The sequence below is a fragment of the Xiphophorus hellerii genome, chromosome 21 (genome assembly GCF_003331165.1).
Source record: "Xiphophorus hellerii strain 12219 chromosome 21, Xiphophorus_hellerii-4.1, whole genome shotgun sequence".
Classification (NCBI taxonomy): Eukaryota; Metazoa; Chordata; class Actinopteri; order Cyprinodontiformes; family Poeciliidae; genus Xiphophorus; species Xiphophorus hellerii.
In genome coordinates, this window is record NC_045692.1 from 13,278,283 (window position 1) to 13,291,320 (window position 13,038).

General features: G+C 37.1%; 1 protein-coding gene across 1 annotated transcript in view; it reads right to left on the reverse strand.

Annotated features, from left to right (window-relative positions):
* Positions 1-13,038, reverse strand: part of c21h8orf34 (chromosome 21 C8orf34 homolog) — an 81,612-nt gene that overhangs the window by 48,950 nt on the left and 19,624 nt on the right. The window contains exons 4-7 of the mRNA XM_032551795.1: positions 10,190-10,309; positions 8,820-8,848; positions 7,892-8,055; positions 3,951-4,117 (exon numbers count right to left, since the gene is read on the reverse strand). Coding sequence (XP_032407686.1) covers positions 3,951-4,117; positions 7,892-8,055; positions 8,820-8,848; positions 10,190-10,309 — 480 coding nt within the window. The remainder of the gene's footprint in view (positions 1-3,950; positions 4,118-7,891; positions 8,056-8,819; positions 8,849-10,189; positions 10,310-13,038) is intronic.

Below are 13,038 nucleotides of genomic sequence, written 5' to 3' on the forward strand. Positions count from 1 at the left end.
TATTTACTTAAATCATTTAGAAAAAAAAGTTAAAGAAGTTATAAAGCAAATGCCAAACCTTTAAATTTAATTCTTTTACAAAATGAAGCTAGAACTATTAAAATGTGAATGTTGGTGAACTTATTTATTATTGTTTGAGGATAGAGTGTCTAAAAAAAAAAAAAAGAGAGAGAGAATTGAGCAAAGCTTCAACAAAAGCTGTGGCACACACTTCCTTCCATATTCACTGGCAGATTTTTATTAAGTCAGTGTGTGAATTTGTGCTTGAATGGGTTCCTTTCCTTTTGGCTTCTCTTCAAAATGGGAAAGACAAAAGAATGTGCTATTCACGGAAGAAGAATTGGTATTAATTGTCATGAATAATGAAACAGCAATAAGAAAGTGGCTGCATGCCTAAACATGACTGTATCTTCAGCCAGAACAGCTAAAGATGAGTACATCTGAAACCATTAAAACAAGTTTATTTTTATTTTTTCACCCAGGACTGAGAGAGATTTTAAAAGAAGGAAAAAAGCCCCTAGTTAGAAAACTGATTAAATTGTTTCAGTGCGAGAGTACTATGAAGAAAACAACTCCTGCAAGTTGACAGCAGAAGGAAAACAATCCACTTATTAGGTTAATACAAAACGCTCACATTCCGTCAATGATTTAGCTTCTAACAATTAGAAAACACTCCAAGTTTACATGTTGAAAACTTCTTGAACAAGTTGCTGAGTACTACATTGTCCTTTGTGTTTACCAGCTGTAACACACACTAAAATGCATTTGTTAAATAACTATCATGTAAGCCCAGCCTGCTGGGTTACCCTTTTGTTTTTAAACCGACAAGTGTTTGCAAGACCTACAATAACGCATTCTGCAGACTCGGAGGCAGTAAACACAGAAGACAGAATCTCTGGAGAGCTCCATGACCAGGCCTTGACAGAGGATCACAATTGACCTTGCTACATTGTTTCATCTGAATTACAGCCCTGGATAGTAGCGTATAAGACATGAGAGAATATGGCTGAGAGGAAGAGTTATGATCACCACGGGCTATCACAGACCACCAACATCTCGTTTTATGGTTGTATCTATCACTGCAATGTACTGCTGTCGTGGGCTTTGAATGTATATACAGATGAGACCTTGGTGCTCTGACCTGTGAAAGGTTCCTTCACTGAAAGCTGTAAGAAGAAGAATTACCCAGTTACTGACAATCACAAGAAGAAGACACTCTGGACTGATGGGACCTATTTTTTACTTTTTGATCAAAATATCAAAATCTTAGAGGTACACCTCAAAAATTTAAATATAATTCAAAAGTTTTTTTTAGGTTTTTATTATCTGCAAGTAATTTTAGTCACCCAAATCACAAAAAAAGACTTGAAATGTTTCACTATGTGTAATTAATCTGTATAATAAACTTGTTTTGTTTCCTAAAACAAGTAACAAAAAGAAAAATCCACTTTTTAACATTAATTATCTGAGCTGTACCTGTATGTGTGATGAAACATTAACACTACACATCATCTGGAACACACCATCCGCACACCGAAATGTGGTAAATGTGAAATAGTTCAGGGGTATGAAATATTTTTCAAGGTACTGTAAAATGTGTACAGATAACCATCTTGTCTGCAAAGGCTGTTTATTAAAGTCTGCAATTGTTTAAATTCTCTTTTATAGAAAAAAATTAATCTAGCATTTCAACTTAAACAAACCGCATACCAACGGCGTAAATGTTTCTGTAGACCCCTCTCTGTACAGCCTGCATGCGTTTTGTGTCACATCAATAAAAGAATGCAGCCGTCTGGCAAACAGATCATACTAACAAGCAGGAAACACATGATCGAAGTACAGAAACCAAAGCATACATAGATTGTGTTTTACTATTTAACAATAACTCAGACTGTTTGACAGGCACTGAGGCAATATAATTGGAACACATGTTAGACACAGAGAGATTGCACTGGTGGTTGGCGTTCCTCAAAGTAGCTCTGTATGTCAGCCATTTCTCTGCTAACCTTGGTGACAGTCTGCATAAACGCTGAAATTCCCCAGTGAGCAACGACAGGCTATTAGTTACGCTTTAAACTGATCTTTTTGCCACCTGCTGCTTTTTGTGCATATGTATGCTCTTTTTTTAATTAAGAGATTCACCCCTGCTGATTCAGATTGAACAAAAAAAATCTGAGCCTCAGCTCGTTAAGTATTTCAAGCCCTAGATACAGTTTGTTATCAGGCATTAGGTTCATGCGCTGCACAAACAGAACGACAAGCACCTTTCATTGAACCAGGGAGAAGCAAGGTTTAATGTCAGATGCTCTTTCCATCAATCACTAGTCAGGGGTTGGTGGCAGGACTGGCATGGAGGAATATATGAGCTATATCAAAAAGAGGGATTCTCTAGTTGTCATGTCTAGTAGGATAACTTGGCACCAGATACCACTTGTCAGCATGTAAACGACCCCTATTCATATTGCTGCTTTGTTCACTAATTTTCTAGCACGCAGGCATGCATTTCTGCAAAACTCTTAATTCACACTAGAACATTTTAATAAAGAGTAGGGCTGGACTTTGATTTTTCCATTGCAATTTTTCCCCCTTTCTAGTCATCCTATTCTAGATTTGGTTCTATTTTATGACCTGCCTCAGGCCCAACCTCAGCCCATCAGATGCCCTCACAATTGTCCCTAAAATATTTGGTATACTGAGCAGTTCATGGTCAACTCAATGAACAGTAGGTGTCCAACAAGCCCCAACCATCATCCTTCCACCACTTTGCTAAAAAGTCGGTCTTGAGAAGCATTATACCACACGATCTCTACTGTGGTCTTATTTGTTGAAAAGACTTTGTTTTCGATATCTTAGTGTGGAACTCTACCTATTTGAGGTCTAGTATTTGCAAATTCACCTATTAGCGGATTTTTTTTTTTGGAACATGACTCCAAATTCTTTGTGAACAATCTGAGTATTTGCAAACTGATTTTAGATCACATCTAAACATTTTAAAGTGCAGCTTGCACAGGTGAAATGCCTTGACATAATGCTACTTGACATGCTGTTGGCTACCTTTTGCAAAGCAGTGAGTCCAGCCTTTATTTTCCTTGGAATTGATTGGCACTAGATATTGGTTTCTGTGGCAGTGTTGAAACAGTTTACACTGTAAATATTAAATGCATATTAGATGTATGAAGTATCAAAATAGACAGCTATGAGTATTTTTATAGGGGGTCTCAAGTATTTGCGGATTTTAGCTCTTTTCAGACAGCTGTGGTTCATAACCCTCTTGAATACCAGGCGTGCACAGTAAAAAGCCATGCTGATATTCTTGTTAGAAAGAAGTGGCTTTCTCCAGATAGCACTTCTAAGCAAGTCAAGAGGAATTATCAAGAGTTTTAATGCTTAACATGTTAACTGACAAGTGTACAGTGCGAGATGGAGTTTTTGCAATTTTTCTATATTGAATAATCCAACCAGACACAATTGCTGTTGTGTCCACTGCCTTGAATGATGATGATTTTACCAAGTGGCAAATCTTTGACTGTAAACTAATGGATTTCAAACTGTTTGGACATTCACTCAAATTTAAAATGTATGTAGGCAGGATTTTTTTTGTCAAAGAGGATTTAACAAAAAAAAAATTATATAGATGGTAACAAGATGATCTGATAATGACTAAACAAAACACAAACTACAAATATAGAGGAGCTGATTAGTTGGACTAGGAACAAGTGGGTTTATCACACTGACATAAAACAGTCACTGGGAGCTTAATGCAGCTGAGGAAAATGAACAGGCAAACACAGGGATAAGCTAAATAGAGCTACAACTAATCCAAAATGAGTTAAAAAAAATGGATATAACAGAGCAAAACAACCGAAACCACAAGAACCAGAAAACATTTTGCCGACATATCAGTTTAAATCTGTTGCAGTTTTGAAAGCAGTGCATTGCTGTGACATTACCCAGAAGTTCCATGGCATCATCTTCGTCCTCAATCTCTTCTTCTACGACAGAGGAAGCGGGACTGTTGACCGAATCAAAGGAGTCCTGGGACAACATGGCTGCCAAGAGCTTCTTGTGATGTTGCTGCTGCTCTTTTAGCCCTTTGCTTTTTGTTTCCATCTTCAAGCTAGGGGCAGAAAAAAAATAGCAAATAGCCTTAGAATTACACCAAAATAACATGATTTCTAGAAAAATATTTAGAAGTTGAATTGGTTGTTTTTGTGATGCTAGAAAGTTCTATCAGCATAATCCTCTGCGTCTGTAATCTATCGGGTGTATAGCTCTGCCAAGTCAGCATTTCCATATGCTGACTTGGGAATAAACAAAATGTTGCTTTTGCCTGGATTGGGTTCAGATTTATATGACTGCAGTCTTTGCTTAGTAGTCATAAAATAAATTCAGGTGTCACAAAGGTGGATTGCACCTTCTTATAAATGGCTTGAGGAGGGAAGATAAGATGAGATGATTGTGCAAGTGGTGCAGGCACTGACGACTAAGAAACAAAACTTTCAAACGGAAAGACAAGCTGAAGTTTTATGTCGAATGCGTAATGCTGTACTGTTTGGTCAGCACCAGAAAACCAGTGGCACCTCCAATATTGTGTTTTGGAATAAGCATTAAGAAGCCAGAAGAGAAATTTGCAACAAATATCATTCATCTTTAGTTAAATTAATTACTGCAACAATCTCTTTACAGAGCTCTCTAAAATGTCAGACTGCTGAACCCCAACTAAAACTAAGAAAGTAGAGCACATAAACCAGTTCTAATGTCATTACAATGGATCCAGATAGCCCATTCATAATGGTATACTATTGTTTTAATATTTATTCTATAAGTCTTAATTTCTCATTCCTGGTTCATTTTTAATCCATGGCTAACGTCCGTCATCCTGAGAGGCTGCAGCTCTGGAAATGCACCAGTATTCACAGAATTCCTCTTCCTCTGTGTCTCCTTTCACTGCAGCACAACAAGTCAAAGGATTGAAAAAATGTTTCCACCATTTTTGATTAAAATAATTTTTCTACTTCTCATTTAAAATGTAGCCATCACTGACTAACCAAAATCAGTCTTCTTTTACAATAAACTCTTTATAGGGCTAGCTTCTGCCTTACACTGGGAAAATTTATTTCTATATCCATCTGGATGAGGGTTGTGGATCATCGCCCTGCAAGAGTATTCATTAGATCCTAATCTTCATTTAATGACTTCTATTTACAGCTAATAAAAAGAGGTCAAAAGATGACTGATGCTGTACTTAGTCATACTCGCTGTGTGGTAGTTGTGCTAATTAAATTGGTTTAGCTTGATTTTGTACAAGTCATTAACCACAGATGTTTCATCTGCTTGAACACGAGGACAGAGAGAATTACCACTGGAGACAAAAAGCACACAGGAAAATAGGTCAATATAAGTGATCGGCACTTTATTATTTCAGTTTATTTCTGTGTGCAGTTAAATACTTTCTCCGGGTCTTTTTCAAATTACAGAAGCTGAACTCTAATGGTTTGAATCTCTAGTTTCAACATGAAGCTTGAAAACAAGATTATCTGTTCTTGCAACTTTGAAGTATAAATATATTTAAAGAAGGCAACCAAGTACAATGTGTGCTGCTGTTACACATTAAATGAGAAAATCTCATTTAAGCAAATCATCAAAATACATTTTAAATCTTTATCAATGTTTTTGTTGAGTTGGCGGTGTTGCCTGCTATCAGAGTGGTTCTCATTCTTATACCCCAGGGCCTAAAATCCTTCATATTGGCCCTGAGCGCTTTTGCTCCAGAACACCTAATTCAAATCCTTGCATTACCTTCATAACATGCCAACAAGTGCAGAAACCTGTTAAACACCCACTCAAGTAAATAAGGTGTGTGTCAGCAGGGAAAATCTTAAAACATGCCGAGAGTCCTTAGCCTTAGGATATGAGGTTCTATCATACACATCACCGACAGATGAGCTACAATAAAAAGCTACGTGTAAAAGGTTAGAGGCTTGTGATTAGGCTCAGCTGGGATTTTCAGAATATGACAGTGCTGGTTTTCTACAGGTCTCAAAGTGAGCCCACACACTCTTCCATTTCCCAGCTAAATCAAGTGATTTCCCCATACAATCCACCTATACAGCATCGTAATGGGATAACCTGTGTCTGTCAGCTGAGGCCTGTGCATAATGTGTGGTTTTATATTTTTCCCTGTTTTAATTAGTCATACCAGCCCTATGACACACATAGTGCAAATTGACTCATGCAAAAATACTAGGATCCAAATTAAGACTCATTCTTGAGTGCCTCTCCTGAACGCCAGCCACTATGCTATCAGAACCAACTGACAATTACCAAGCATTTGTTTCATACAAACCTACTTGAATGATTATGTGATATATACAGTATATATGAATGATATATATACAGTACAGACCAAATGTTTGGACACAACTGTGTGTCCAAACTTTTGGTCTGTACTGTATATAATATATATCAAATATAAATTAATAAATTGACTTTTTGTACCATTTGAGAATCATGTTGGGCCTTGTTTCAAATAGAAAAGAGGGAAACAAAAGCAGGCCTGTGCACACAAAAATGGATATATTCATTCATTCCTGTAGGGGAAAGCTGATATTTTTAGACTGAATAGTTTGGAAGCATAATGACATAAAGTAAGAAAGAGAAAAAGAAAACATGTTATTTCTCTCCCATAGAAAACAGTTCTGGCTCTTTACCTGTCTTCTCATAGATGCATCAATAAACAGAGATGTTGTAGCAATTAAATTTTAATAATGTTAAGTCATTAAAGATGGTTAGGTTAACTAATTTCTCCAAATTACACGTAACTGTGAGTGTGTGTATGAATGGTTTTCATTGTATACGTCTGTGTGATGGACAGGCGACCTGTCCAGGGTTTACCCAGCCTCTCTCGCCCAATGACCACTGGAGATACGCATCAAAGAACCAAAAACATCTAAAGTATTACTGACATCACTTAATGTTAATGTTTCCATATTTCATGTTTCTAAAAAAAGAAACATGAAAAGGAAAGGTGTTTTAATTTTCTTTTTAATAAAATTTTTTAAAAGGTGCAAATATTTATGTGGCCTTTTAGGAAAGTAATCTGTAAACTCACAAGAGCTCTGCACTTCAGGATGTGGACGACTCTCAGTAACTAATAAAATCATGAATTCTGCTTGCTACCTAAAAATCCTGAAAGAAAACATGAAGCTATTAGTTTCTGATCTGAAGCTGAAAAACTTCAGTTCTGCTAATGGGGTAGGCTGCAGAATTGTTATTTAAAGCACATCACCAAGTTCATTTCGGAATGGTTAAAAAAGTTTCTAAAAGTCTAATCAAAGTCTAGCCTTAAATGGCTAGACTTAGTTTTAATAGCTTCCCTAATGAGAAAAAAAACCATCACCTCCAAAGTGCTTTCTGTCACAACTCAGGCTGTGTTCATCTGATATTGAAATTTGATCATGTTTGATGACCTGAAGCATGTGAGAGTGAGAGAAAGAAAAAACAGGACTGAATAGTGAGAGAGTAAATACTGAACTTAAATTGTCCTCATATAAATAAGATAAATTTAAAAAAGCAGCTTTCGGAAAGTTCGATGCAGGATGCAGATATCTTTTGCAATAGAGGATACTTATTATAATACCAGACACAAATTCCTTTGGCATTGAGGGCAGAGAAATGAGGTTAGCTTTAATGTGAAATTGGGTTGAGGCAATATCATGGCAAGCATGTTGGAGTGGGCCTTTGAAATGGGATTATCAAAGCCATTCAGATGGGCATTCCTCAGGCTGGCACAATGATAAAACTACCTCCTCGTGTTTAAATAACCATCAGCTCACTGAACTTTATAAAGTTTTCAGCTTTTTTTTCCCACCACACAGATCAGGTCACTAACCTTCGAACAGGGCTGTTCTCTCCGCTCCAGCACACTTCAGTTTTAGCTCGGGGGACCGGAGGGTGCAGCATCTCAGCAGCCAACGGGTCAGCGTCGTTGTCCTCGCGGCCGACCCACTCGCCCACAACTCGGGGACGCAGAACTGTGTTGTACCCCAGAAAATGCTGAAACGGCAACAGTAACGCATAGAACTGCTAGAAACTCAACAATTCAGTTTTAAAAACGCATCCCGCTGCCAGATTTCTGTCCCAAAGACGGCCAGAAACATTTAGCTCTATAAAGGGGAAACTACCTCTGCTTATTCACTACATTTTTCTATGTAATCCCTTCAAAATATGCTGGAAATGTAGTGTCCCATTTAACAAAATGTGCTAGTCAGAACATGCTGTGTTTTTCATCACAAGCAATCGCTTCCAAATGGAGCCGTTCCAGCCTGGGCTGCTGCTGCTGCACTATTGTGTTTTGAGAGAATTGCACAAAGGCAGGACTCGAGGAAAATGTTTCTGGGTGAGAAGCACAGCAAAGCGGCAGACAGTAATGTAGGACATGCTTACTGGGATATTACTCTCATATACAGTAATGCCCAAAAGGATTCATACCGCTGGCAGATTTAGATTTCCAAATGATTTTCATTCAAACAAGAAGTTTGTCTATGATGAGAAATTAGACGGGCATCTCATAGAAGACAATCAAAGACCATGGAAAAGGAGTACTGGTCTTGAAAAACTATTATGCATCTGTTTTACTTATACTAATAAGTGACATGACCAAATTATTTCTATTAGAAAATAATGGACATGGCATTGGGCTCAACTATTCATCAAGCAAAAAAAAAAACACTTTGGTATTCTATTATAATACTTAATCTTCTTAATTTAATATCATAACATGCATTTTAGCAATATTTAGCTGTTTAATATCTGCTTACCTGGTCAAGCTCATCAGAGATGGCAATGCCTGCAAAGAAAATGGCAGCAGAATTTAACACCTCAGGGAAGCAAAAAAGCAGATTAAAATCAGCTTTTTCTTCCAAAGAGCTTTTAAGATCATCTGTTTCAGTCATTTTGTTTTTTCCCATGGATTTACAATAAATTGTGGTTTATTTAAAAAAGAAAAACACAAAAATGTTACCCCATGATGCCATCTTTGCTTTAGTTCTTTAATATGCCTTGAAGTTTAGTTTTTACCCTATCCGGCCTTCATCTTGTTCGTCACAGTTCCAGTTTTTTCAGACTTTTTTTTAACAATTGCACCAACTGTAGTCATTTCCTGACTTACATAAATGCCATGTTCAATTAGATCATGATTCTTAAATCATAATCTAATTTCAAAAGATTTTCAATTATAAATCACTACCAAATAATAAATACTGAATTAGATATGATTAAACTTTTTTTTTTCCAAAAGTTGAGTTAAATTTCTCAAGTAGGAGAAAAAGCAGGACAAAAAGATCCAGAGAGCAGCAGTTGAGTAAAATGCATAGTTATCAGATGTCAGATGAGAACGGGCATATTTGTTCAAAATGATAGAAAGGTTAGAAGAAAGTTATGCAGTATACTGACGGCGAGCACAACAATAAATCTTGAAACCAATGGGCTACAGCAGAAAACCACACTGGGTAAAACTCCCATCAACTCAGAAGAGGAAAAGTAGGCTATTATTCACAAAAAAGAAAAAAACAAGTACAAAAAATCTAAAGAATTAAAATGATGCTTTTTATTTCAAGAATGTTGAACTACTAGCAAGAACTACTAAACTAGGCACAATGATTGACTTAAATGATGCTTTCATGACAGCATGAATCAAGATCTCAAAGGAACGCTTCTGAAACCTTGCTGAACAGCCATGAAAATTTAAAAGCTTTACCAACAGCTTTTATTATTATTTTATAAATAAACAGAAGGTGCAGATGCAAAGTGCGGTGGAAAGTTCACCTGTTTAGTTAACCCATTATTGCGCAAGTAAGTGTTTCAGCTGATATTATATTGTATGTTTACGATACAGTGCTATTGCTTAAGGAGCAAATATCTAAAACATTAATTTTTTTATTATTGTTCTACTATACAGTACATTTTATGGTAACCCAGATTAGTCAACTTCTGCTTGAAATTTTAAATTACATTCTAAAACTGCAAAATGTAAAAACCATAGGATATATATATCATCTCTCATATTCATGCATAAATATGTAAAAATAAATGATTCAGAAACTTTCAACCAGAACTGTGTGTATATTAGTATAAGAGTCAGCTGGGTACGACACACACACATGCAATCTGCTGATGTGCAGTCACTCACTTCGTGACAGGCTCTCCAGGGCTTTGCCAAGCTTTTTGCTCTCCTGCAAGATGTGGCTGAGCTCATCAAAGTCCCGGCTCTCCCTCCAGTCCCAGGACGGGCACTCCACTGATCGCGGCACTGGAGATCACAAACAGAAAAACAGACAGGATGGCTTCCTGTAGGAAAGAAAGCTATTGTTTTGCCCTCTAAGATAAAAGCCCTCAGACTAAATGCCTTACTAGAGTATTCAGCCTTAAACCTTACACAGTTTGCCATAGTACGACCACTAACTTCAATGTATTTTATTGCCATTTCATTGCATTTGTATTTAGCCCCTCTGTCAATATACCGTGGAACTACTTTTACTAAACCCTTCTCATCAATTCTGCCCCACCTCTCAGTTCCTGTTGAACTAAAGCATCCCCACAGCATGATGCTGCCACCTCCATGTTTCAAGGTGGTCATGGTTGGTTGAGAGTAATATGCAGGGTCAGAAATCTTAAGTTCCTCTGAAATGAAATTGCTTATGTAGCTCTGTTCAGCTTCACATCAATTGTTAGAATATTTCCTGCTCAAAAAAAAAAAAAAACACATCCAAACAACATGATGCTGCCACCACCTTTCTTCAAACTGGGCATGACGTCTTCAGGGTGATATGTAGTGTTAGTCTTCCACCTTACAAAAAAACGGTATAAAACTAGTTCTCTTACTGTGACAGTAAGATGATGTGAAATGGAGCACTGGCAGAAAAGTCATCGCTTTATTCCAGAGGGACTGATCATTCTGGTTTGAGGCCAGGTGACAGATGCTGTTACTGTCTTTGATTCACATAACAACTCAGGAAATGACCCACATACTGCAATGAGATCCTGCACCAGCTGCTTTTAAACGATGGGTAATTTATAAACCGTTTAACACAAACAATAATAATGAAAGGGAAAGAGCAACTGCCATTCACAGATCCTCCAGATCCAACATTATTGTGCTCACACACAGTTCTGTTTGAAAAAAAACATTAAAAAGCAAATGGCTTATGAAGACACCAGAAATGTATTCTGTTGCCACAAAACCTAAAGCACATTAGAATGAGTATAATGAATGTGTAAATAAAAACCTGCACAAAGTAAGCAACAGCCTGCAGTCACAAATCTAGTCCATAGTGTATATCTGATAGCAGAGCTGCGACAGTCTGTTGTCCTCTGCTCTTGTTTACCCTGACTAAGCTGCTTGGTGTTAAAATAACTGTAAGCACAGAGCAAATGCTTCTGGCAAATCCAGGCTGGAGGGGGAAAAAATATTTCATTAGCTTTGAGAAAAAATGGGCTGTTCTGTTCTGTGCTCGCCTCTGTGTCATACTGCAGAAACAAAGGGTTGCGCTGACTCTTAATAGCTTACATCAGAGAAGTGAGCATGTGAGGCATAAACCCACATGAGGCATTTGGTGTTGCTGCAGTGTAGTTTTGCTACTCTTTATCGCCCTACTGAGCCGTTCTCTCCCTGGGGTTCCTACAGTTCTCATGCTAAATTTATAGATTTTTTCACACTCAATTTTTAGGCTCTCAGTTCTTCACTTTGGAATTTAAAGAGATCATGATTAATTAAAGGTAGATACATCTAGAGGATAGGAAGAGAAAAGTGAAGGAAAGATAGGATTCAAGACAGGAAGGGAGTAAGTGCACAATGGAGGAAAGCAATGAAGGAAGGACAGAATCAAGGAAGGGAGGAAGAATACAAGGAGGAAAAGAAAGGACACAAGGCAGGAAGGAAACATGCAAGATAGGAAGTAGTGACACCAGGACATAAAGACAGGAAATAAAGTGGAAAGTAATAACCCATGAAGCAGGGATGTCCATGTGGCCTGGGAGCCATTTGCAACTCCTGGACTGATTTTGAGTGGCCTTGAACCACAATTCATAAATAATTCAAATTTGGCCTCGAAGCACAAGAGGCTGATGAAGATGGAGAGTATTTTTTATCATCTGGAAAAAGGTTGTTTTACCAACAAATTAAAATCATATTACAATAAAATGTTATGTACAAAACAAAGAATCAGTCCTTCAATACTCACATTTTTCACTTTCTCTTTAATTTCACAGTTAATAATACTGCATTTTTCAAGTGACTTTTACTCAACAGTGTACTTGGAGCAACAGTTTAGTTTCAGTCAATTTTGACTAAAAGCAGAATTTACAAGAGAGAACTGCTGTCAATCCTGAGAATAAACTGCTAGAAGGAATTTGCAAACTGCATTTCTTTCTTTTAAAACAGACATGCAAAACCCATTTTACATTTTTGATCTACAATATTTTACACAGCCCACAACTACTTTTTCTAAGTTAAAATATTGCTCTAGTTTATTGTAGAGCAGGTTAAAGAAAAGGATTGACATTTTTAGGCCTGTGAGAAGTTTTGACTTGATTCTTGCTCCTGTGTGAGTGGTAGGACAGGCAAGTGTAAAGAAGGAATCAGGAATTCCATCTGTGTGCAAATTTGCTCAAAGAAACAATTTTTGTTTGCCGCTATTGTTTTAATTTTTCACACTGCACCGACTTTCTGTAAAAAAATAAATAAAAATGGACCTGAGAATAAAGTCTGACAACACAACCATTTCCAATACTCTTATTTTGTTTTTAAACACTGGAAAACACCGACATCATATCCCAATCCTATTCAGCCCTACTTTTTATATAAACATTTTCATAAGCTCAGGCTCCTATGCATGCATATTTAATATCACCCAACTTGTAGCTTTAATATTGTTCATACTGAGCATGCTTGTGATGCACAACACCTACAAAAGAATCCTTATTTGCTTCCTTGTTTTTCAATTTGCTGACTGCACATGCTCCACTCATCTCCACATTCGT